We start from the raw sequence: 27,892 nt of genomic DNA on the forward strand, positions 1-27,892 counted from the left end.
CTACATTTTATTGCATCAAGTGAAAGAAGAACTGATAGGATTCATGAAACAGATATTATCTCCTGGAAAATCCAATCTGAAAATGTGCTTCAAAACTCACTTATCTTTTATGATCCATTATGAAATGTGTATACTGTGATGTGAAAAGTTAAAATATTTAACCACGTTAAGAAGCTGATCTAATGAAGCACTTCTAAAACCGGTTACGCTGTGACATCCACACTCACTACTGGCCTTGCTCAGAGAGCGGCAGGAGCTGTTGTCTTTGCAAAGCTGTCACTGATGTTTCCACTGTTCGGACTTTTCAATGATGCTGGAAGACCATAAAAAAACAAAGTCATCGCAGCCAACAGCTGTCACACTACGCTTGCTGCATGTCCTGCGCTGATCCAAGCAACTGTGTCGTTCGTCATGATGTTAAAAAGGAACAATGGTGAAGTGACTGGAGAAAAGAAAACATGAAAAAAACCCAAAGCACGTCTCAGTCTCTTACCCTCCACTATTTCAGAAAGCTGTAAAAGCTACTGATTATTATAATGCAATATTGCAGTTTCTTGGTGCAAATCTGTAAACCTCAAAATTATTTATTGAATATTTCCATTCATAACTCCTTTCATTTGCTTTTTGTGAGATCACTGTAGCTCGAGAGGCACAAATAAAACTAAACTACTTTAATCCCAGCACTATTTAATCTTAAATACGGCGAGTCCAAGTTACACAAACCACAAGCAACGTGTGGAAGACGGCTGCTTTACCAACAGAAGCTGCTCAGATCAGTTATTTTTACTGAAATTATTTCAACAAATGTAATTAATAAACCATTAATCTTTTCAGCTAAGACTAATCAAACAATATTCTAACAGAACATAAAGCAGGAGGGAGCGAGAGCAAGGAGTGCACAGACTTATCAAACGATGGGAACTGTAGTTTTATATAAACAAAGTGGAAGATTAGTCATGATTCTGTTTGAATAGTTTTAAAATACAGCTAAAATATAAAGCGACTCATTAGCAGCATTCTGCAGGTTGAATTAACTCAGTTTAAAGCAGAAGATTATGCTTTCATGAAAACTTTTAGACCTTTGCATGGAGCAGACCTCTTTATTTTCCTCCACAGGACTCAGTACAGTACATGTCTCTGCTTTTATCAGAATGTCATGTTTTGCCCCTTGGTGCAAAATTGCATCTCTCCAACCACCTCTGTAATAACAAACATTGATTTTTTTCCCTATGCCCTATCAACCCCAAGTTTCTTGCAATGATTTAGGATTTCCCTGCTTTCTTTTGAACATCCCAACCTCTAACAAAATGTCTTCCGACTGTTATTAGCCCGGTGTACCTGCTTTGTCAAATTCTGCCCGTGGCTGAGGCAGGAACACAATTTCTCCGTTTTATAAGAAATTGTGTTTTATGTGATTTCATAAGCTGCCAAGAAGCTCTAATACTCCCCGAGCGCTACGCAAGACGAGAAGGGGAAGAAGAGGTGAAGGAAATTTTCTAGTGATGTGAACAGACGATGTAAGGAAATGCGAAGAGTGCAGGGGGAAAAAAAAAATCAAAAATGGAAAATGTGGAGGGGACACAGGCGAGAGGAAGGAAGACGAGACCACAAGGAAGAAGATCGATGAGCTGCGAGAAGGAGGAAAGAAGGAATCAAAAGACACTAGAGAGGGCAAGATGCTAATCCACCAAGATCCCTGGAGACTTTAACCAATGTCACACTCAGAACACTTGGGGAGAGCACATGCTTTGTGTGAAGCCATTAAACAGGAAACAATGGGAGATGACCAAGCTTCACAGCAACAGTGATTTACTGAGTCTGCAAATAGCAAGTCAAGATATTAAATAAAAACACTAGCAGACAATAAGCCTTCCTGTGTCAATAGAAAACATTAAATTAGGATGGACACAAATTCATGAAATATCAATTTTGATGCATTAGGGTTGCTATGAATGTGTTCTGTGAAAAGAAAGCTGGCTGAGGCTGTCGCTGAAACAAGATCGGTACTGAATAGGTTCTGGTAACAAAGACTCAGGTACAGTATCGGCCCGTCTGTGCTTTTCAAAGTGTCAATGTCAAATCAACCGACATCCCTAAAGATTCTGCTTTGGTTTAATTCACATCCAAAGGGCTCGGCTGCACAGCACCGATCCCAATAAATCCCATCCATTATCAGTTCCTAAAGCAGAGCAATCCTGCAGCGCCAGCAGCACTTAAAGCCAGAAAAGCAGTGCTAAAAAGGAAAGATGTGCAATAACATTTAACACTGCTGTGTTGTGTTGCGGCTGAAAATGGTCATATCCTACAACACCCAGAATGCACTGTGCTCTGATGAGTCACCTGAGCTGCAGTGATTGGACCTACCTGTTATTTAGCTGTTCCCTCTCTCAGCCTGACCATTGCTGGGGCAGGAACAGAAAAACAAACAAACCAGGAAGCAGTAGTTGGAGTCAATTAAAAATTGACTTGATTAAAAATCAATAGCCATTAAAAATTGGTTCTGCTTTAATTTTACATATTATTCCATAGCTTCACATGACAGACACTAAGTAGCTGAGAGAAGCATGCGTCTGATGCTCAGGACAAAATGAGAAATGATCAGTAAATACAGTTAAACCCATCCGTTATCCACACACTGCAGTCGGGTTTCTGCTTTTGTCATTATGACCCAGTGTTTTTGTTGCCCGTGGCAGATGCATGCCCTGCTGCACCCAGACAATTAATGAGGAAACTCGGACTCACCGCGTTGACAGAGATGAAAGATACTGCAGAACTGAGACACGGAGGTGGGCCCAGCTCGGAAAGCTCAAAAGACTCCTTCCGTGATTTGAGGGCAGAACATTTGAATTGGTGGCTGCTGGGGATTAAAATGGAGTGGAGATGCTCTCAGCTCCAGAATACACAATGTGTGAGTGTGTGTAGTACTCTACATGTAAAGACATTTAGCTTGAGTTAATGTGTATCTGGGGACCCATTAAAGCCTTTTGGAGTTTAACAAAACTGAATGCACAGTGTTCCTCTTAAAGCTGCATGAATTTTCAGATCAGAATGAATCAGCCTGAACTGCACATAAAGTCACATTAGAAAAATAGACTCTTTTCCCAACCGAGAGCTGCTGAATAAAACAGCAATGACTCCCTTTATACAATTCTCTCTAAATAAATGAGCAAGGGTCATGTGTCGGCCACTGTTGGGTCATCACTAAGCACCTGTCCACACTGGTCAGACCCACATGGGCCAGTTCAACACGCTGAACCAGCCACACACCTGTGATCACCACTATAGATAGAAATAGACCCCAGTGTCACTCATGACTTATTAGCAGACGTACTCTCAATTAGAAGCAGCTATAATCCGTCTGTGGTGAGAGTGTGGTGTGAAAGTAGAAAAGAAATAATGCCAAGTGCCGCTTTGTTTGTGGTTGTGTAGCTGCCGGCTTTCCCTGTGGTTTCCCTTGGAGTGACAAATACAAACTACGACCACCTGCTTCCTACGGCTAAAGAGAGCTACGCTGTCTGTTCAGACCTCCTCTGCGTGTCTGATCAGTGAGTCCACCACAGTACGTGTTACTGAATACAAGTTAACATAAACATTCAAAATAGCACCCAAGCCGCAAAATTTGGAGTTCAAAAGTGCTACTAACAACAATTAATCTGCAACTCACGTCTCTAAAACAGGAGTAACCGAACCAAGTCACATACAGTTTGAACTCTCGGCGCCTGCCTTCACTTTACACTTGTTTATTTTTCATGTTGTGCTAATTTGATTAGAAAATCTGCTTGCATACCAGAAATAGTCCTCAGGTGATTCCAGGGGAGGCACTGATGTTTGCTTTGCCAATTAGGGGCGCTGCTGAAGCAGATCAAGCTAAATAAACTGCATTAGACAAGATTTTACGCTGTATGTCAAACACTTAGTAAGTTATTACCAGCTGTTTGACACTAAGGAATTAATAGGTTGATATGAAATAAACAACAGCATCTTTAAGTCCCCCGTGCTGCAATTTGTGTTCTTGCTCTATAGCTCGATACAGCGTGAGGGATCCAGAGGAGGAAAATCCATGCGAGACAAACTTAAGCTCCAGGTCTGTCATCACCAGGAATTACTTCAATCCCCGTGGAAACGACAAAAAGTTGCCAACGTGGACACATTCCCAATCTGTCCTCATGAATGCTAGAAAATTTCAAACAAAGCCTTATGTGTTTGCATGCGTGTGTTTGTGCAAGCGAGTGTCAGAAAGCCTTCAGAAAAGTTGATTAAGTGATTTTCTTAGCTGTAGCACACGAGTGCCGGCCGCCTGCAGGCGTCTGGCAGGTGATGGGATTCTCCAACCATTAGACTCACTCGCCCAAGAATATTATTATCGATTTTGATCTTGAGCTACGGCCTATTGAATACACCAACTTGTTTTTTCAGCAGCAAACAGCAGTAGTGGGAGCCATCGTTCAGCACTAATGACATCATTTTGCAAGGATGCCTTCTCTCTCCTGAACAGGCTCTGTAAATATATTTATTTATCTCTTTCACAGGCAAGTTCGAGAGGAGATTACCTGTCGAGATTATGCTCGATGATTAATGTTTGTTTGGGCACAACGAGATAATGCGCATTTGATTTAATGACTAAAATGAATCGTTTCTTTGCAACTTGCAACTTCAAATAGCTTTTTTGGAGGAGCAGGAGGTGGTGGAGGGGGGAATCTAAATGTCTGAATTGCTAAACACATGGAAGATTAAAACAGAAGCACATTAAATAGACTAATACTTCATATGGTTTTGACAATAATGTCTTGTTCATAGTCGCAATGGATCAAACGTGAAAATGAAGAAAATATATAGAATATATTTAAACAGTTAAATATTTACAAGGAATATACGCAATCATGCAGTACAAGGGTTGACACTATTGTGGGCACTTTTTACTGTATTTGTTTAACACATTCATATAATTGTCTTTTTGCTTTAAAATGAAATGCATGACAGCAGATAAACTGCTCAGTGCAGTTAACATATCACATAACATATCTGACATATAAACATAAAATGCACAACATATTTATTTTGTAAAGTAATTATTGAATTTCCCTTTACTTGGGACACTGTCCAGTGTCCATGGAGGATGCAATGCTAACACAGCATCCTCCCCAGAGACAGTCAGCAGACTAAATTCATACCATGAGAAGGAGATGCATGCAGATGGTTTTCCTGCAGCACAGCCTGAAGCTAATTTCCATTAGTTTTCTCGACTTCTTACAAGTATGTCCTCTGTGACCCGTGCCTTCCAAATTCATGGCATTTATAGTAAGCGAGCCAAGAGGCTGCAGTTAGCCCAAACAACCAGAAGACATGGACCACAACCGGGCTTCAGGCTCTCAGTTTATTTGCCCCCAAGAGAGAGGCGAACTGCTAATAAATGAGTCACTCCAGCTGGTTGGCTCCACGGTGGCTGTGCAAGAGTGAGCTGCAGAGGTTCTACCACAGCAGCTCAAACAAATCTGGCATGATCACGATGTAATCTAGTCCCAGCAGTCAAAAGACCTGTCTTGCATAATTTAAGTGCATGTTTAGCATTGGTAAAGTCTGACAGCATCCTTCTGCTCCAGTTTAACATAACTCTGAAAAGTGCCAGACCGACCGTTCACACTATGTATCTCATGTACAGAGAGAGAAGCAAACATACCTCATTGTGTACTGTGTATTTTCAGTCAAATTGCTTGACTTAGAAATGCTTGCACAACACTGCTTTGGCAGCTGCAAATGCTTTTTGCTCAAATAAAACCAAAACAGCACCACCTGTATGTTGTTTTCCTTGTATAGAATGAATGGATCAGTTGTGAGACTCCTCCAGCATAAATATTTAGCACTACTTATGAAACAAGCGTGCGGGACACACATTATGTTGATGTGAACTTCGCTGAATTCTCAATTAGTGTTTTTATCTGAATGACTGTGGTAATTGTTCAGGATTTCTAATACTCACCAAATGTAAAGTCCACAGACTAATGTGGATAAACTAACAACAACAACAACAACAACAACAACTGTAGATACAGCCTGTTATATTGGTGAATGATAGGAAATGCACACCATGACAGAAGCGTGTGGAAGAACATCTGACCGTCATCTCTGCTGCAAATTTGCAAAACAGCTCAATAAAAATGTTTTTATAAATGTCACAGTCTCACATCCACACAAGCTGAAATCCATAAATGATTTGCTGCTTCCAAGTGAACCAAAAGCTCTTCAAAATGTATAATTGAACACTTCCTGTAGATTAATATAGTTTGAAAAAGATAGAATGAATCTCCTTAGAATGCTGTTTTTGTAAAAGTTGCATTAAATCTGTTCTGTATTGTAACTGCTGCAGTCATTTTTTTAAATCCATTTGGGTTTGTTAAACACAAGTACTTCTTATCTACACACAGCATACCTGCACCTCTTTCTTCCATTCAGCTTTAATTGGACTGCATGTCAATGATGTTGATGAATACAGTGTAAATGTGACTAATTGTCATTAGACTATAATTAAAATTTCATTAAGAACCCAGCAATTAAGGCAGAGAGGAGTTTGTGATTACATCAGTAACAAATATCAGCAGTGTGCATCTGCATCTCTCAAACTGCCTTGAAGCTGTGGTTTTATTCCACATTTCTAATCCCAAATGCTGCATCTAAATATAGAAGCACTGTGTTAGAACTGATTGTTTGCTATGCCCGTATAGCTAAAAGGTTGTTTCATTATGCTCATGTAGCCCTGTCCCATAGTTTTACTCAGCTCACACCTACAGTATAGGTGAATTCAAGGCATTTTACTGGTGGTCAGTACAAACCTGCTCAAGGATGAATACAATTACTTTTCTATGCTTTGGTTTGTGGTACCATATGAGGAGTCATATAAAAAGAGTAAAACATAGAAACAATTACTGTGTGGCACCAAATCAGGACTTGTTTTTCTGTAAAAACATATGCAGGGTAGAGGGGATGCTGTTGACTTCTTCCTTTAGCTCATTATTAGCTTTTAGTTTCTCGAGATGACAGCTTGTGTTATGATAATGAGGTAAATTTGCCACTGTGGCAGATTAATTATTATAATTAAACGCAAACTTGTTTGCAAATTTATTTGTCAGCTACATATTGAAAAAGAATAGCACAGCAGAGTAACCGTGAGGCAAAGGGGTGAAAGGGCAACAAAGGATTGTCAAAGACATGGAGTCCAACAACAGGTAGGTGAAAGAAAAGGTGGCAGGCAAATTAAATCCAAAAAGGCAGATACGTGATTAAAACACAAAGAACATACTAAAATCTGGAAAAAAAATGAGGGAACAACAGACTTGTCCAGTTACTAAAGATACAAGCTGTTGTTTTTCTAACTTCTCCCACTGCACTTTGCAATATTTCTTATCAGCTGAATATTAAACCATATCCTATTTGCAAAGATCACCATATTTTGATGTTAGATGTTATTTTTTTTCGACTTAAACCAGTACAAAGTGGACTGTTTGGTTGGTCTACAATCTGTCAGCACCATTTATTTGTTGTGCGTCTCTATAAAATGGAAATCTCATCTTATATATTGCATTCATCGCAGTGCCAGCTGAGATATCGCTGTCATGCTTAGCGTTGCTGGGGAAGCTTTGAATATTCTGAAATATAAACGGTATCTCTCATGAAAAACCTAGTCCTGCCCTCTGGATGTTATTCCAATTAAACACGGAAAAACAGCTCATTAAAACAGATGGCAGACGTATGTAATCAATCATTAATCTTCACTTGGCTTCTGATTTGCCTATTTTGAGCATGCGGTTCTGCAAACTTAAAAAAATAAAAAGAATTCAGATTTGCTCACAGCAAATGCAGGCCTGACTCTAACCTCCCTTATTTACCTACTTCTCCTGTTAGAAGGTATGTTAATAATAATCATAATTTTGAGTTTAAGCTGACATGCTTCTCTCCTCCTTGCTGAAGCTGCTCTAATACTCCTAGTCTCAGGGCACCATTTCAGACCACAGACCATGGAATCCAACTTAATGTCCCGATCAGCGATTTGTTACCGCACACTGAGGTTTCAAATGGTTCACATCACACCTCGCTCTCTGGTCACTTTCTGTTGTTTCAGGAACTCCATCATCCTCTGCATTCAGAGTTAGGTCTCTCCCTCTGGGCTAATTTTGCTACTCAGTCTTGTGAACAGGAAACAGCTGAATTTTACTGTGTCTGTTAGACAGGATTTTTCCAGAACCGCTAAAATATCCATTACTTATTTTTTCACAGCAACCCTGACCTATAGGTAAAAGCTATTCTCTTTGCTTATTTACTGTATAGTGCATCTAGAAAGCGACCTCATTTTACTAGCAACCAGGTACTGGTGGCTCAAAGATAACATCCGATGGGACATGTAACACATTTCATAGATCACACACATGAAATATTAGTGTTGAATGAACCCTGATTTGCTTATGCTAGTGTTGTGCATTGAATGCCTTTACACTGCAAAGTGGCAGTGCAGCTTGGTACATTTCATACAGCACAACTGGGTGTCGTATTGGTGCAGTACAGCCGCTTTAAATGACCAGTGTAAAAGGGTCTACTGGCTTGGTTTCATGAAAGCAGTGGGACATAAATTACCATGAAGATTTATTGTGTACTGTTAGCCCGCTCCACACCAGGCTGTACTGTATTATTGCAGGTAATAATGAGGAGTTTCTGTAGGTGAGACAGACTTAGTAGCTGTTCCCAATGGATCCCTTCCAACACAGACCTTCCTTAATTTAAGTCAAGGGCCAGTTTTCTGAGCTGCAGTTTATTCCTGGCTTTCTTGGCCACCCCCCACATTCCAGACAGATAAGTCTTAAATCTAAAGTTGGTAAAGATAACGTGAGCGGGCACCTTTTTAATTATTTCTCCATTGTAAATATTTTAAGACCTTGCAAGCTTGCAAGCGTTCTTATACTTAACCTTAAGTTGCTGCCTCTTTTGTAAGTGATAATTGCTAAGCAATACAAACATATAAACATATTTTATCATTGTGGATCAGTGGTTGTAATAGTAGAAATCCTATGTAAAAATAACATTGTACAGAGTCTGCCCTCACCTTTAACATCTGATGCAATTTTAAATGAGTCCACACTTACACAAATCTCGAACGTCTAAAAGAATCCTGCTGCTTTACAGAATAACTCAGTAGCTACAGATGTGGGTAGCACAGATGCATCCCATAGGACCATCATCTTTGCCTCTTTCATGTGAGAGAACAACATTTACAGATACTTGGTTGTGTGTCGTGAACCAGAAGGGAGTTGTGCCTTAGATTTAAAATGTAAAGGTTAGTGGATGGAAATGGGAAATGAATAAATGGGCCGAAGCCGAGGGGTGTGGCATCAAGGACATACAAGAGGAAGAAATAGAGGAGCAATAATAAAGTGGTCCCCTTGATTAAACTTTTGCTGAGCACCATTTATTTTGTTGCGGAGCGGACACACATAATTTATGACCATTAAAAACAGCAACGCTACAAGTTCAGCTCTTCTAAATGAGCACTTTATACATATATTAAAGTTAGATTAATTAAACCTAAAGCAAAGAAATATAACTTTTTCATATTCCACTCACAAAACACAATTAGCCTGGATCAGTGGAACCTTGATAAACAGTGTCCTGCTGAAAATGTAGTGATCTGAATCTCACTCTATATGTAAATAGACCTGATTATTTCAGGTCAAAACTACTAATTACTGTCTAGGTTTGGACCAGTAGCCAGCAGGACCAGGGCCTTGGTCTTCACCAGTTCCTCCACCAGCACCAAACAAATGTTTTCTAGGCAGACATTTATCACAGTAATGGAAACATGTAAGTTACTGTGTGTCTGCACAAGCAGGACTTGCTACTACGCTCATATCTATGCAGTGCTGACACATGAATGCCAGTCCTGCTGCCTATGATTGACATACAGACATCTAGTACTGAACTAGCTTCCTCTACAACAGGATGGAACCTATTCACAAACTCAACCAAGCGGCCTGTTTCCTCTATGTAAACAACAGCATACAGTAACAATAGGCAGTTCCACAGGCAGCAGAGAGCGGGGGGCGCTTCACTCACCCTGAATCAGGCTAAAGCCGTCCTCCAGCCTGTGGCCCCGTTCCCTGTAATCACTGCACTGCATACGTCAGCTGACTGTGTCCGGTCCACACGTGCTGCACAGCTGCGTTTTCATCCCCGTTAGGCAGTAAAATCAGCTCAGCAACAGCTTCGAAACGTAGCATTAGCAGCTAGCATTTCTGTTCCAACGTATTCTACCGTGTTCAAAGGCCGAATGGCGCCTTTTCTCCTCTCTATGCAGCTGTAATGTCGGCGATGATCTGCCGTTCCGTGTAGTAAAACTTTATGACAGCAGATCTCCATGACTGCACGTGCCGTTTATGCTAACTGAAAACGGCTAAAGGGTCAAATGGATGACGGAATTGGATTGGCGCGCAGCCAAAGTTCGCCTGGCTTCAGGTGGCGGGCTCCGGGCTAATTACCTGTAGGCGGTGGTGTGACGTCAGCCTAATTTGATTGGTTGACATTTGGTTTATTTTCCACCAAGAGACGTCAACTCTCAGACGACCGAAATTCACATTCACGTCGTTACATTTAGGGGCGCTGTTTCCCTCTTTATAAAAGGGAAGACAACTTTCTGTGGCTCAATGAATTGCACCCGCCATAGTAGTTATCATGTTGTTATAAGGTGCAATGGGAAATACTGTCTGCTGGTAGATGTGTGCTATTAAATACTGTGTTGTTTGTTGTAAGGGTGTTTGTAAGCCTAAAAACTGACCTATTTTGGGTTTTGATGCAATGTAATGATCGGATGCATGATCCACAGCCCACAATGATCTACATGAAAAGTCTTTTCTTGGCTTCTCCTCGAGGAAACTGAGGTGCATTCGGCACGTGATGCTGATGCCCTCAGGATGTTTTTCTCAAGGTCTTCCAGGCATGTCCAGCTACAAGACGCCGGGGACGAGGTTCCTGTGCGGCTCCGGGGCCTCAGGATGAGCTGGAGGGCTTGGCTCAGCGGAGCGACACCTGGGCCACCGCTGCTATGGAAGCCAGACATGGACACGAGTCAGTAGCAGCTGAATGGATGGAGCGAGCCAGCACCCACTGGATTTCCAGAAGTGCTGCACCACCAGTGCCTGTTCCTCACAGCCCTGGGGCTGAGCTTGTATTTAAGTGTGCTCTTGTGTGCGTGAGAGATAAAACGACGTTTGATTTGAGGCTCAGTGATGAAGCGAGCTTTAAGGCATGCGTTTTATGTCATAGTCATTTGCTCTGTACAGAAACAGGATGTTTCACATGTTCGCACACCTACTACACACAATGCGTAAGACGTGACTCGTCTTCATTTAAAAAAGGAACACCAAAGAAATAAACAGAGTTTTACGCTATATCACTCCATAATCTCATCCTTTATCTTTTCATTTTTTCTACTGTGTTTTAACATTTAAATTAAATCTGATAAGGCTGATAAAGTGTCCTCATTTCATGTCTTAATCAAAGCGATTACTTGCTAGAATTTATGAGACCTTTATGTTTGTTGGCATCATAATTAGCGCATCATCAGTCATAATAGATAAATTTGGTTCCGTATTTGATGAAGAGTTGAACTCATACAGGCCTTTTACTTTTGAAGACGCTAAAAAAACAAGCTAAACCATATTTGGTGTACAGGACACTGGTAGTGAAATATTGATCAAATGCTACGTGACATAATATTTGAAGACAAAGTGATGCTGGAGCTCAAGAAACGTCTCACTAGGAGGAAAAGACTGGTTCCTTTCTAGAGGCTACACTTTATGTTGTAGTAGAAAAAAAATTTTTGTGCAAAAACTTATTAGCTGATGAATTTTAGAAATGACAAAAAAGAGGTTTCTTATGAAAGGTTGAAACTGCTGCTGCTGAAAATATTGACCTAGTTTGCGCACACTGTGTCTCTCACAGAACCTGGTAAGTCACCCAGAACATGCAGTGCAACCCAACATCATCATTCAAACGGTACAGCTGCATGTTCTGTCGGCCCTGAACCGGTGTCAGTATGTGGTTCTGTGTCATTCCTGAAATATTATGTAGATTAGTAGCTCTGCAGACACGAATGCGATTGCTCCTGGCTGATCCTGACGCCATTAAATTCAGCCTCCGCGTGAGGTCGGAGGACTAGAGTTGTGTCTGCATTGAATGATGGGCTAATTTAAACACTGTTTAACTCTCAGGGTCTGGCTGAGTCTTCTCTTTACTTGCAGGTATGTTTTATATTGTGTTTTTATTCATGAACTGCAGGAACATCTTACTGTGATCTCTCAGAATGGAGGGTTTTATTCAACACAGGTCCAGTTAAAGGCTGAACTGGTCTGAGAAGTGACTTGTTTGGTAAAGATGATGAAAGCATCAAGCTCTGAGTATCTGCACCCAGTATCGCTAACAGGTGTTGCTTCTGTTTCCCACTCCACACTCCTGTTGTTTTATAGGGAAGAATGACTTCCTCCTGCACTGTCTCTGGATCTCTCCATCTATCTCTTCGATCCAGTTCAAAGCGCGGTGGCTTTTTATTCATGTGTTTGTTATCTAGACGCGTACAGTATGTGTGGGTCTGCATGAAGATGGGAGCGTGCAGTCAGCGCTGAAGAGACAAGCACGGCTGTGTGCAAACACACGTGGACTCACGCACGCACACAAATGTTCATAGTATCTGGGCTCACGACAGCTCGCTGGCATGCAGAGGTCCGATGGGGCAACTGGAGCTCTTATCTCTGAAGCCTGATGGTCTAACCTCTGTTCCCAGCGTCCCACACACACACACACACACACACACACACACACACACACACACACACACACACACACACACACACACACACACACACACACACACACACACACACACACACACACACACACACGCACACACACACACACACACACACACCACTGCCTCACTTCCTGCCAGCTGTGGCAGCTAAACCTCAGCCCAGGCCATAAATCTGCTCTTGGATTCTGGGACGAGTTCTGGGAGTAAAGCGAGAATAAAGGCAGTCAAGGTTTGGAGAACGGAACCTTTGCATGTCTGCACACGCTGGAACATACCTGACATGCATGAACAGATGTGGCTAAAGCCTTCTGTTGCTCCCTCTCTAGAATAACTCAGCGTGAGGCTGATGATTATTGCCATGTATGACCCTTTAATCTGCCTCAGATTGATCTTCATGGCACCTACGGTCCTTGTGGGCTGACGTCTTTGTCAAACAAAGACACAACCGTTGTGTGTGTGTACTGCAATAGTTATTTCTGAATTTCAGCTGTGTGCTATTTGTCAGGATAAGCACTCGTGTCTTCTCATTTCATTTTAAAATAGAAATAATTAAGTGAGCACATGTTTCCATTCCCTCTTTAATACCTCATAGAAATGTGGCTATAATGAAGAGAGGCAGATACACTCTCTTTATATCGGTGACATAAAAATGAGGAGTCAATGTGTTTTTTCTAATTGAATGCACAGCCTCATTTATCTTCCTGTGCTGCTCCTGATAACAGTAAACCAGCATGAAGTTACGCTGTGAGCGATGTTCAATTATTGGCACGTGTAAAAGCATTTAAAGATGTTCACAGTGGCGACGCCTTCGTTAAATTACTTTTCACTCTCCTCCGATGTATAATTGCCAATGTGTGGATGTACATTGTGCTGAAGGACCTGCGAGTCAGAAGTAATTTCAGTTTTCTCTCAAAGTGCGGTGATAATTCTCCACGGAAGTGCGAGAAGGAAACGTGTGTTTGGCAGCGCAGACTCGCTGTGCAGCTCACAGCGCTGGGTTCCTCCACAATGACTTGCACATGTAGCAGCTGAATACGGAGCTGAATACGCTGCTCTCAGGCCGGTCCGAGATAAGAACAGGAATCAGACATTGCTTCAAGACTTTTATCTGTTAAAAGCTCATACACCGATTACAGTTGGTCAAACAAGTAAATTCACATTTTGCACGGGCATCTGTGCACAGACACACGTCAACCTCCATAAGTCACCGCGTTCACACTGGAGAGGACGTTATGGACATCAGTATCAAATAATCAAAGCTGCTGAGCTTCAGCAATTCCAAGCGCCTTCTCAGGGTTCAGTGGAGGTATGGCAACTAATCCTTTAATAAAAACCAGGAGAAAGAAAAGAGAAGAGAAGAAACCAGAGACGTGTGCTGATTTTTCGGTGTCAATAGGATTCAGCCTTGCATTCAAGCGCGTATTAAAAAAGTGAGCCTGACTGTTCCAGGGATGAGCCGTGGTGATCAGTTAGAGGTTGTGGAGTGTGTCTCCTCAGTTACAGCGTTGCATCATTCAGTGAAACCTCTGGCTGAAGAGACAGTCACACACAGAAGGGACTGCATGAATCACACAGGACGGCAGCGTCGGCCGCCGCCAGGAGCCGCCGCCAGGAGCCGCCGCCGACACCAACAACAGCCCTGACCCGCAAATCTCATAAAGCCACATTTGACTCAGCACGGAGCACAGGAGGAAACTGTTGAATATGCAGCACCTCCATAAAAAATGATGGCGACAACATGTCTGAAAACGCAGGGACGTCATGTTTAACCACCAGGACCGACGGGTAACAAGGCTGATAATTAAGTTAATCACCTTTGAAGCCAATTAACCCCAGTAGCTGTTCTCCTGTCACTTCTAAAAACATGTTGCTGCCTTCAATTTAAAAATGATTTTTTTGTTCAGTTTAACATTTATTGTATTTTTTATGCTCTAAGACATAGAAATGTAGATATGAGATTTGTGAGTCATGACATTCTGCAGGTTCCCACACAGACGTTTCATCTGGACTCTAGAACCAGTAACATACTGGACAGATTCCACGCTTGTTTTATGCAACATTCCTTCTAAAATGACATCATAAACACTTGGAAAGAAAGCTGATCTGAAGTATGAAGGAAGGAAGTCTTATGGACAGATGTGAGCTTTTGCGATATGCAGATCTTTCTTTCAGAAAGTTCAATAGAAATTAAGATTTGAAAGATATTTTCTGTACTTTAGGCAGCATGGTGACAACAGGGAACTACCAGCTACAACTACGGTTAAGAACTTTGTGAATAGTGATCCCAGGTTGGACTGACGTTTAAAGGCCAAAAGATAAGAACAGTATATCGGTGTAAACCAGACTGATGTTATCCAGCATGCATGTTCAGACAGGGGGCCGTTGGGGAATTAACACGTCTTCCAAGCAATCAACCAAAACAAGTCTTATTTGGAAAAGTCTTTACCAGGAGAGCAATCATTTTTTAGTTTAGTCACCAGAAACAATTGGCTGTAACTTCATACAGAGATTCAAAATCGTCCAATTCATAGGATACAACATAGAGACATTTATTTCTTGTTTCAAAACCCAAACCAGGGGGTCCTCCCTCCCATCAGCCCCACAGAGCAGCATTGTTCATTCATAACAAAATAAATCAAAATGAACTAAAGATCAGTCTGATTAACGCTCGTGGGATGTGGTCCTCCATCCGGCCGAGTCCCTTTGTCCATTCATCGAACTGTCCGAGCAAATCAACCAAAAGCTAATGCACAGGTGAGTGAATGTGCACGTATGTGTGAAAATATCATTTGTAACAAAAAAAAATAATCTAGATTTGAACACTGGCCAGAAGAGACTCAGCATCTGGGCTTTAACAATCTGCCCGTCCATGTTGGGCCGAGTGTGTCCTGTTCTTCTTCTTCTCCCACACACACACACACACACACACACACACACACACACACACACACACACACACACACACACACACACACACACACAGGCCTGTGCTGTAATTCGTGGCTGGGTCGACAGGTTTTCAAAAGGCAGGAGGAGGCAGAAGGCTCCTTTCTCGTTGGCCATTCTGCAGAAACGCACTCACACCTGGAACCGTGCGCTCATGAAACTCTTCCTTTTGAATTGAGCCAGAACCAAACATTCAAACTAAACAGGGAGAAGAAGAAAAAAAGAAATAAACCAAAAGCAGTTACATCATTCCTGTGATCTTCGACTTGTACTTGGTCACTTTTTGAATTCCATATATTTATATCCATATATATTTATATATATATATATTTATATATTCTTTTTACAATTAAAAACACCATGGATTTGACAGACTATTTGGTTTCTTTTGTCTAAGTAGTGTTTCTCTTGTGTTGTAAATAAACGCATGTAAATATTTTTTCTTTTTTTCCCAGACTGTCACTTGGTGTAAAGGCGGCCTCTCAGAAGTCTTTGTATGTTTGTATCCGTACGGTGATGCACATCATCAGCACTTCATCAGGATTTCGTTTTTTTTAAAGTTCGCTTTTCCCACTTGCGTCCCACAGTCTGTCAGGCGCTGTGGACCCACACACGGAGGTCCTGGCCAGCGTCCTCTCATTGTCCGCTTGGGCCCATGTCTCTGTGTGAATGGCTGGGGCTGAGTAACTGGGTCTGCGTGGGCCCGGTACAGCTCAGCACGCCGGCGCTTCCTCCGTAAGGGTTCAGGAAGCAAACAGTTTCTTTGACATCCACCAGAGCAGCTGTGGACCCGCCGCTGCTGATCCCGCTGTCTTCCTGCTTCCTATGAGCCAGCGCCAGCGCCCGGAGCTGCTCCTGGGCCTCCTTCAGGAGCAGCTCCACTTCATCCTGCTGATGGCTGACGGCGGCGGAGCAGAGCGAGGACGACGACAAGGGGCCGCGCCGCGCCCTCTCTCTCCTCTCATCCTCGCAGGGCGTGGCTCCACGGGTGACTGACATCACTGTGGCTGCCGGGGTGAGACTGGTTTGCATACAAGCCGCCTCGTTGTCATGGTGACACTGGACCGAGGGGATGATGGGGATGGAGCAGGAGCGGAACGGCGGAGGCGGGGAGCGGCTGTGCTGGCGGCCCGGCCTCCTCAGGCTGCGGGTGGCGGGATGCACAACGCAGGGGTGTGAGCGCACCTCCACGCGGCCTCTCCAGGGGGACGGCACGGCTGTCTCCATGGAAACGGGAGTTTGCATATGTAGGATGGCATCTCGTCTCGGGTCGTCGCGTTGGCTCTCTCCCTGCATCTGGCAGCTACAAAAGACGGGAAACAAAGACGGACAAGACACAAACGCCAAGGAGAGAAAGGGGAGCAAAGGTTATTCAGCTGGAGAGAAACTTCCACACTTCACAGGCAGAAGAAGTCATTGTGTCTTTGAGTGTGATTTCAGCTCCACCGCCTTTTCAAACTCCCACACTGAAAACCTGGCAGAATACACAGAGGGGCGACTCGGCGCCCTCTGCCATCTCGCAGGCTAACCGGGGAGAGGGAGACGGAAGGAGATGAGCTGACATCGTCCTTTCATCTCCACACACACACACACACACACACACACACACACACACACACACACACACACGCACACACACACACGCACACACACACACACACGCACACACACGCACACACACACACACACCACACCCCACACACACCACACACACACCACACACCACACACACACACACACCCACACACACACAACCACACACACAACTCACACACACACACACCACACACACAACAACTCACACACACAACCCCACACACACACACACACACACACACACACACACACACACCCACACACACACCCACACACACACACACACACCCACACACACACACACACACACACACACACACACACACACACACACACACACACACACACACACGCCGAACCTCCGAGAGCCTCCACTGCCTTATTTAAGTGGAGAGGTAAGGGAGAGTTCAGTTTTCATATTATTGATTTAATGACTTTAAACATGCAGAAAATAGGGAGCGTTGTTTGAAACTTTACGGTGAAAACCTCGGTCAAGGACAAGCGAGATCATCAGACGTGTCTACAGTTCTAATTTAAGCGAATCCGCAGCCGTCCCAGTTTTATTCAGGACGTCTCTGTTTCTAAAAACACGATTGTATAACAGCACTAATTCACGGCGCCGCCTGCTCTCCTATCAGCCCCTCTCAGACAGGTTGTCAGCATGTTTCCATGTAGTTGCTGCTTCTTAAATCAGGTTATCTGCCTGCAGAAGATGCAGAAGCCACCGTTTTTAATTTGGTGTCTTGGACTTTAATTATTTCTGATCCAATGATGCACTGCTGTGAATAATCATGTTCTGCGGCACCACGCTGCTTCGCTCTCACGGTGGCACTTTCCCAGTCCGAAACCTCATTAGAAACATATTTACACGCATTTATGCCTCGTCCTGAGAATAACATCAATAATGGATCGTCTACAACATTTTAGCTGTTGGCTACATTTGTTTAACGGCAACATTGTTTAACGTTCTAGTGATTGTGGCCTCGGCTGCTTCTGGTGGTAATTAAACCGTTCTTATATGTGAGACCGAGCCACAGTTACACAAGGTCTGCAATAAAATACAAACTTATTAATATCTGGTTGCTTGTTGTTACCTAAATGCATATTAAGGCTCTATTCGCGCCTCCTGAGTGTCATTGCCACTTTCTGATGGCCGGTGAATTGCCTCATAGTGCTAGAAAACAACACGCAGCTCCAGTCAGTCGGAACTAAGAGAGTTAGTAAGTAGTTCAGTGCCTAAAATGATTTGCATTCATTAAGAGCTCTGTTCATAGCTTGTGTTGTTTGCTGTTGTTCACCTGCTTGTGCCTCTGGGGCTCGGTCCATCTCACAGTTCGGGTCGTCTCATTCTAGAGCTGCTCCTTCTTCTAAGCCTCAGTAAAAACTAGCTTTGCCCACTTTAACGGCGTTCTCTGCCTTTGTAATACCCTCGTCACGCACACATCATCAAGGCGTGCAAAGCAGTGGTGGGTGGAGAAGGTGGTGTTTTTAGGCCAGCAGGAAACCACATCCTCACTTTATCGCCGCAGTATTTTTCCGAGGCATGAAACCACAGCGGAGACTTAGCGAGCCCACGGAGAGAATCCCGCCAGCGATAAGAGAGGATGATGTGAGGTTGCTAATTCCCAAGATAACATTCACTGACAAATCTCCCTTTTGATGTGTTGAAACACAATCAGATTGCGCAAGAATTCTATGAAGCGCAGTTCAAATATAGACCCTGGAGCAAAGCGAGAGCAGCTAGAGGGGCTTTACAGGAGGACCGTGTGCAGGCGAGGGGAGATAAGTGACTGCCTTTTATCTGTGACGGGAGCTCATTACACGTACAAGCGCTAACGGACGTTTCATTCCTCCACTGCCTCCTCACCTCACGCTTTCTAATATTGCAGATCTACTTGCCGCTAAGATCAAAGTACAACCTCTTTGCAATGTGATGCAGGTGAAGGAGCCACAGAAGCAACACGTGCGCTCGTGCATCCAGCAGGCGTAGGTGTTTGCGCCCACGCGAGCGGCTGCAGAGTCTGAGATGCACAGAAACAATCGGAGAAAATCCTGCAGCTCAAACGCGTGTGGTTTCGTCCTCAGCCATTTTGGAGACAGGTTTATCTGAGAAGAGGAGCAACAACACTGGCGGTTCTGTTTCCCTGTCAGCCATTTTGTTGAGGGTTTCCTTGGAAGCGTGGATAGAACGGGCAACCTTTGGTTAACGCTGTCATATTCTATCTGCACAGCCCTCCATCACGCCTTTAATGTCGCTGCTGCTGCTGCTGCTTTTTTCATTCGTTCCCTATTTTTTAAACACTTTCTGTCTGTGTCAGGACTGATTTAAACAGCTCGTCTCTCTATTTCTGCCTCTGTCTCTGCAGCCTTCCCTCAGTCTCTATGGATTCATGGTCAAATGTCTCCATGGCAACTCACACTACTATGCTATGGTAAGCGGATGCGGGTGTCTGCTTGTCCATCTGCTGTGAAATGTTACATTCAAGTGTGAAGGAATTAGTCGGCGAGCGAGTCGCCAAATGTTTGGCTAAATAACTTTGTGACCGTGACATTCGGCACTTTTGCTCAACCTGTTGATGAATATTGGCGCATACATTTACAGAGAATTTGCATTCTGTGCAGTGGTGTGAGCAGATTTTCTAGGGCCACGGGCAAAAAATAATTAAAGAGTACTGTAAAGCTGAGGACCGAGCCAGCAACATTTGGCCCATCCAGAAATCACCTGAGTGGAACCAGAGGACTGTCGGGTCAGCGTGTCACCGGCACCAGCAGGGTGTCCAGGAGACAGATGGAGCCACCAGAGATGCTTCAGTAGGAGGAACCTCGTCCCACTGGGTCTCAGCGGACCTTGTTTGGCCTGGAGAACCCTGGGTGGAGCACGGACCATCTGCTGCTCACAGCATCCTGCTTGATCACGGCTCCTCAAGGGCCTCTACAGCCACACAATTACTTTGGGATGGACTTCAAATGACCGTATGACACTCGTGCTGACCGGAGGGCCGCTCGAGCAGCACTGGGGCCGACGCAAAGAGCCCTTGTGTCCAGGAAAGGCACACTTAAGCAGCTCAAGTGTCCCTCTATAGTGACATTCAGGCAAAAATGAAGCATGAAATATAGCGCTTAAATAAAGACTGACGCAGATGGGAATTGAAAGGCTTAGAGCACGAATGGGAAGAGCCGTCTTCCCAACGCTGCTCTGATCCACGGCGTGTGCTGTCCTGCATGTGCTCTCGTGTGTGGGAGAGCGTGTTGGTCCATTAGTGTCTGTCTTCCCTCTATTAGTATGCATGTAGGTCATGTGGAGCTTTATCCTGAATCAGGACGACTGGGGCGCCTGAAGTGAAGCCTGCCAGTCCAGGTGGGTAAAGCACTGACTCATGACCCACCAGGAAATGGGTCAAAGCACCTCACGCAGAATATCCATCTCACTGATCCGCCGCTCCCGTCTCGTTTTCTTCTTGTTGCCGTACACATGTCCAGGTCCAACGCGCGGGCTCCATTAGAACAGAAGGCTGAGCTGCAAGTTACCTGCTAATCCTTCACATTGTGATGCTCAGAACGATGTGGTCGGTCATAAGCGAGGCGCTCTGTGTAAAGCATCAGTGTTGAACTTGTGCGACTGTACGTGACCTTGTTTTATCTTCTGATCGGAACAAACAAAGGCTGAGGGAGGAAATGAAATAGAAACAGAGCATTGTCGATGACAGGACCGTAGTTTTGCAGTTGGAGGCTTTCGTTGAAGTGACTCAGCACAGGGGAGATACAGCAAAACAGAAAGCTGTGTAGGCACCATCTGTTGTATGTGAAGTCCTGACACAGTCGTGCTAATTTAGTGTATAAATATGGATGTAAACACACCTTGATGGGAGATTGGCTCCTAAAGCACAATGATGCAACCAAAGAGTAAGATGATGTTTATAATGTGTCTTAGTGGAGGGTTCATTCTCACCCTCTTTGTGAGTCGGACTCCTTCTCAGTTGAGTCACCTTCCTGAAGGTGTTGGTAGGCGGGGCCTGAATACTTGGATGATCCAATTGGATTTAGCCTTCCTCTGGCTGTGGGCGGAGTCCTGCGTTGGGCAGACCAGTGAGCGGCTCGGGTTCTCTGATCTGGACTGTGAGACAAAGACCCGCTTCTAAAAGGCAAAGAACAACACAAACAATCCAGTCAAGTCAGATTCATTGCACTGAGCTTCAGCGTCAGTCAGTATTGGTCTGGCTCTAAATATTGTGAACATCCACAAAGAGCATAATTTCAGGTCATAGCGTGAATTGAAATGTGAAGGCTTGTGTGGAAAGAGCAAATCCTGAAGCACAGGCACAACCTGAGGAGGAAACTAATTAGGCGAAGCACAACAAAACAGCTAAAAGGAGAAGTCAGCCTCTATCAGGCGACTTGGCAGTGAGTCAACAGGCTGCAAACAAGTAAGAGGAAGTGGCCCACGACGGCAACAAAGGGCAGGTTCCTGTACAAACAGGCTGACGGCCCAGTGAACAGCAGGTGCACAGGGACATGTGGGGATCAGGTAACTGGGACCTGCAGTGACACATGTGAACACCCGCACACTGTAGAAGTCTGTGAATGTGTGGGTTTCACCACATGCCTGATGCTGCGGCTACGGCCTCCTTCTTAATTTCCTCCCTTGTAGAAGCGCAGCGTCCCGGCCCTGAGCCATCATTCACATTTACGTCTGCACCTCTCAGCCAAAACAACTGGAAGCTCTGCTCACAGTGAGGCACTCAACAATGTTGGCTGGGTTTTATATTAGAGCTTTTGAACCTAATATTTCTGAAACATTAAATTGGTCCAGTTTCTTCCTGGCTTTGTTTTGGGGCTTTGGTCTCCCAGAACACGCCGCTGTCCAAGTCGTCGCCTAAGGTGATGCATTTGCAAACAAATAAACCCCAGTCGCCCACAAAGGAGGTGTCTGTGGTAACAGCAGCAGACGGCCGGCCTGTGATTAACTCAGCTCCTCACAGTGAGAGAGAGAGAGAGAGAAACGTCTGTCAGGAGTTTATCCACCAGGTGAGAGAAGTGGAGTCTGCAGTTGGAAGGTTGTCTGATTGTATTTCTGGTTTATCTGGGAAAATCTCCTCTCAGCTACAGCCTGAAACCCTGGAATAGAGCTGATTAAGCCCCTGCCTCTGTGGTGGGGTTGCTTAGTGGTAAGAAGTCAAACACCGCAGGTGCAGAAGAAGCTCAGAGGTTTGAATGTCGGCCACCGGGCGGCAAAGACAAATTAAAATGTTGGATCCAACTCACAACCTGCTACAGGAGCTTAGAGCTGTGTGTGTGTGTGTGTGAGTGTGTGTGTGTGTGTTACTGTGCATGTGTGCGTGTGTGTGTGTGTGAGTGTGTGTGTGCGTGTGTCTGTGTGTGTGTGTGTGTGTGTGTGAGTGTGTGTGTGCGTGTGTGTGTGTGTGTGTGTGTGTGTGTTACTGTGCATGTGTCTGTGTGCGTGTGTCTGTGTGTGTATGTGTGTGTCTGTGTGTGTGCGTGTGTTACTGTGCATGTGTGTGAGTGTGTGTGTGTGTGTGTGTGTGTGTTACTGTGCATGTGTCTGTGTGCGTGTGTCTGTGTGTGTATGTGTGTGTCTGTGTGTGTGCGTGTGTTACTGTGCATGTGTGTGAGTGTGTGTGTGTGTGTGTGTCTGTGTGTGTGAGTGTGTGTGTGCGTGTGTCTGTGTGTGTATGTGTGTGTCTGTGTGTGTGCGTGTGTTACTGTGCATGTGTGTGAGTGTGTGTGAGTGTGTGTGTGTGTGTCTGTGTGTGTGCGTGTGTTACTGTGCATGTGTGTGAGTGTGTGTGTGTGTGTGTGTCTGTGTGTGTGCGTGTGTTACTGTGCATGTGTGTGAGTGTGTGAGCCTCCCGTTTCGTCTGTGTCAGATCTCCTCTCAGTCCAGGCCGGTTACAGATACGCTTATTAACATGTTTATAGCTTTAATTATCGTTACTCTCATTCTTGTACTGTGGATGATTCAGTCCCTCCTGACTGCGTCCCAGCTGATTACACTGAAGGACACCAGGTCGCTGGTTGTTACAGCTGACTCATACCTGAGGTGTTTGGCGCTTCTGAAGCCGGGCTCGGACACGTTCCCGGGCCGAGGCTGCGCCGGGCGTCTGCAGTACTGTGGAAACAGAGCAAACACACTTCAGTTGCTTGAGTTACGACAAATCGCTGCTACGTCACATGAGATGCGTCCACAGACAGTGTTGAGCTGATGATGGGACTGAGCCTCCGCGTTGGGAGCCTCTCCTGGATGAATGGATGGAGCTGATGGTCAAAGGAATGGAGTCCGGTCATGTGTAGTTGTCCTCCCTCCACAGCATTCCTGCGTTTGCAGGTGGAGGTGAGTTGTGCCGTGAGCGGAGCAGAGGCTGCTGGGACGCGATAACATCAGGAGTGAGCGTCTTCAGGTTGTGTCACACATTTGGAGCAACAATGAGCAGCGGCTCCAGCGCAGATGTCAGCGATGGCTGAACGTGGAGATTAGAGATGCAGGTGGAGATTAGCTCACAGTTCACATCAGGGCGCGAGCGCGTCCTCTGATGCGTGCAGCGCGTGTTCAGGCTGAATTTTCCAGCTTTTAATGCCTCATTTTGTCCTAAGACCCTTTTTTGCCTGTTTACAGCCTTCATTGCTCTCGTTCTCTGATGCCTCCCTGGTCCTTTCCTCTTTCCTTCATTTCCTGTTGCTTCCTTTGACCGGACACTCACTCCATGTTATCACGCCATTCAGTGGCCATTATCAGCAGTTATCAGCCATACGTATGGGCCAGTGGCTGCCTGCTCCACCTGCTAGCTCACCGATAGCAGCTGCAGTGCTTGTAGCGCTTGAGGCTAATGTTGCTAACACAGTACAGCTACAGAAGCTAGTGGCTAAGTTATGCTCTCTGATGTGATCAAAATCAGAAACAGATGCTCCCGTCTGAACAACAGCCGCTCCACAGCGCCCCCACTGGTTCATCTGCTTCCAGCGTCCGAGCTGTGACCCTCCTACGAACAGGTGACGACGGCCTCCTGCACCTGCTCACCGCTGCCTGTGGCCACAGGCGGTACCGTCCGGTACCGTCCGGTCCGGCACATGGGCTCGTAACGTATGATGACGAAGCGCTGAGCGGCGTGATAACGTCCGAGGCCGCTCCTCACAGAGGCTGCGCGTTGTCACGCCGTTGACCTGCGCAGCAGCGAATGTCGCACGAGCTCCTCAGGCGGGAACAACCTTTTCCCTTTTAAGACGTGAGAGCCCCAGTTTGTTTGATTTCCTCTCTGCCACCGGCGGTTTGCATCTGTTCTCTCCTCAGCATTATCGCATCAGGGCCTAGACTTCTGTCATGTAATGCAAACGAGACCTACTTTGGTGAAATTTCCTGCTCAAGTAGTTTTTACGTCTTTTCTTTATACAAAGTTTCTGATTTAATGTCTGACTAACAGGGTTGTCACTGACGCCATCGCTTCCTCTGCAGGACATCTGCCTCATTAGTGTCACACAAGCTGCCGTGGCTTTGTGACTATTCAGACACGTGGAGGCCAATTTGTACTTGACAAACCCGTGACACACTTCCTCTACGCCGTCTCTCCACAACCATCACAACTAAAGCTGCAAAGCAGGCGATTAGGAAGCAGCTACTCTTGTTTGTTTCTCAGATAAATTCTCCATCTTTGTTTTGATTTGCTAGTCAGCGCTGGGACGAGGAGGGAAACATGAAGGTGGAGGAGACGAGCTGAGATGCAGACGTTTCTTCAGAGCTCTCCAACACAGAGGCTCCTTAAAACCTGCAGACCTCTTCCTTTGAACCGTCGTGTCTCAGCCGTGCTTTGTAATTTCCCAAAAGCCGAGTCTTTTAGTTTTACTTTTACTTTTTCAGCAACGAGCTCCAGATCACAGCGTAGAAAGCACTGCCATGGTTGAGTGAATACACGTCTGGAGGCAGTTTTTAATCGGTTCATGCAGACAGACACATCATCTGTGGCACTGATTTTAAACTGGTATCGTCGTTTGAATAGTGGAGTTTCTGTGCTCAGACTTGTGTGTTGTGAAATCATTTACATCCAGGCCACTAATTAGTTAAAGTAATTCATTTGTTCATGTTTCTGTCTGGAAGGACCTGAGTGAAGGGGATGATGCCAGTCTGTGTTACAGTAACACTGTATTTATCCATTAGCCTCTAATGAAGCTACCTGCTCCGTGAAGGAACACTGCCTCCAACACTTTCAGCTTCACTGTCCATTCTGTCAGTCTGAAAACAGATTGAGGCTTTGGAAAAAGCGCTCTGGAGGAAGTGGAAACTGTGCATGTGTCATACAGAAATACTGTTTATAGGTCATCAATAAAAACGCAATGCTTCTCACTGTGCCGTAGGCAAAGAAAGTGGGCTCTTAAGTGCTGGGTTCGTGCACGGATGCAACAGGCCGAAGCAGCCGCTGCCTCGATGGGGCTTCGATGGGGCCTCACGCCGGTGCCGGACGCTGGTGACGTGAAAGGTGGTGCAGCGGCGTTCTGGGCGTAAAGTGTGCCTGTGTGCGCAGTAATGGATGTTTGAATCACACACACACACACACACTCACACACGTACACACACACATGCACGCACGCGCACACACACACACACACACACACACACACCGCTGGCACCCGGACGCATGCACACACACACACACACACACACACACACACACACACACACACACACACACACACACACACACACACACACGTACACACATGCACACGCACGCGCACACACACACACACACACACACACACACACCGCTGGCACCCGGACGCATGCACACACACACACACACACACACACACACACACACACACACACACACACACACACACACACACACACACACACACACACACACACACACACACACACCTCTGGCACCGAGCTTCTTCAGCGCTCACAGACTATCAGAGGATTTTGATGATTTGTGCAGAGATGCACGTTTTCAGCTTTATAGACACACAGAGCGTAAAGGAAGCCGTTGTTCAGGATGGAGACGGTCGACTTTTAATTATGCAGCAATGACAGAGTCTGTGCACCTGAGGAATTCATAATAGAGAAGACAGAGACAGTGGCTCACGCTTTACTTCACTGCTTAATCCAATACTTCCAACAAAGAGCCAGAAGCGCTCATTTCCTATAACTGCACCTGGAAATTTCTTCAGCCTCCGTCGTGACCCACACAGTTATATGGGGTATTAATCTGAACACGCATGCACTTAAATTCAATAAAACATAAAAACGGCAGTTAGATCCGGCGAAATGAAACAGGGATTTAATTGTGCTGGAGACCAGATAGCATGGATCCGATCTACTGCACCTGACGGAGCACTGACCCTGCGTTCGCTGTGTTTATGAATTCTGGTAATTGATTGCCTGCAGACACAAATCAACATGATTCTGTGTGTAGGCGTAAAATAAACAAACACAACTCATTTGCATACGAGTTCTGCCGAAGGCGCTTGTAGATATTAAATAAATACAGCAATATTTAAACGCAACATATTTTAAACAGAAGATCAGCCTTGGATTTTTTCAACAATACATTCAGCTGTTGAACAGATCAGTAATTCATGAGCCCGTGCTAATTGAGGAATTAGCAAAATAAGAGGAGCAAAGGACGGCGTTAAATGTTGGTGGTTATGTTTTGGTATTAAGTGATTTCCCTGTAGTTTTCAGAAACTGAAACTGAATTCACCAAAGCGTCGTCCAGTCTCAAACCTGAACTGTGATTTTTCTCAAAGCAAACGCTTTTTATAAAGACGATACTTTTGTCAGTTCTCAGACTGCTGGTGTTTGACTGACGCATGTCCAGTCGTCTCGGTGCTTAAACCCACTCCGCTGCTGCACCGTCTTCATGCTTTCCAGCGATATCTTTGCCATCTGAACCTTCTGTGAACTGAAACTCAAGCTGAGATCCTCAGGCGAGAATGTCGCTGCGCTTTAAAGTCTAGAGGCCAAATATTAAAGCCGACAGCTCGGCCTGTGCTCCCCGGCTTCGTTCAGACACCTCAGCCAACTGTTGATTCCAGTTACGCACTGAATCGTAGAAAGGAAAGAAAAGCCGGTTCTGGGCTCTTACGAAGATGCGTTCAAAGACCTTATATTACACTGTAATGTAACAGAAGCAGGAACTGCCTGTGTTTGTCGACACGCTGAGCTCACGGCTCCTCTGGAGAAGAGGCCGAAAACCTTCCTGTGGTCCTCGGTGTCCCATTCATCCTTAACCAGTTCTCCCAGTTCGTCCCTTCAGAATGTCACCAGCACCTTAAGGCCCCTTTTTGTTACTCAAATGTTTTCAATGTGCATTAAACCTCCTGAGCTTTTTGGACCAAGCAGATAAAACCAGCTGTCTCTCCACCCGCCGTGTCTGTGCTTCTCTCAGTGATTTGACCCCATTTTTGTCCACAGCGCTGGCGTTGCTTCGGCCTAAATTTTACTCATGCCCTTGAAGGAAACATGGATTTTTATTATATTTCTATTAAAGACAC

General features: G+C 45.0%; 1 protein-coding gene across 1 annotated transcript in view; it reads right to left on the reverse strand.

Annotated features, from left to right (window-relative positions):
* Window positions 1-13,934: 13,934 nt before the first annotated feature.
* The window catches only part of LOC114842176 (pro-neuregulin-3, membrane-bound isoform), a 37,594-nt gene continuing 23,636 nt past the window's right edge, over window positions 13,935-27,892 (reverse strand). The window contains exons 5-7 of the mRNA XM_041067592.2: window positions 23,440-23,513; window positions 21,336-21,521; window positions 13,935-17,093 (exon numbers count right to left, since the gene is read on the reverse strand). Coding sequence (XP_040923526.1) covers window positions 16,427-17,093; window positions 21,336-21,521; window positions 23,440-23,513 — 927 coding nt within the window. The 3' untranslated portion in view covers window positions 13,935-16,426. The remainder of the gene's footprint in view (window positions 17,094-21,335; window positions 21,522-23,439; window positions 23,514-27,892) is intronic.

Source organism: Betta splendens, chromosome 15 (genome assembly GCF_900634795.4).
Source record: "Betta splendens chromosome 15, fBetSpl5.4, whole genome shotgun sequence".
NCBI lineage: Eukaryota > Metazoa > Chordata > Actinopteri > Anabantiformes > Osphronemidae > Betta > Betta splendens.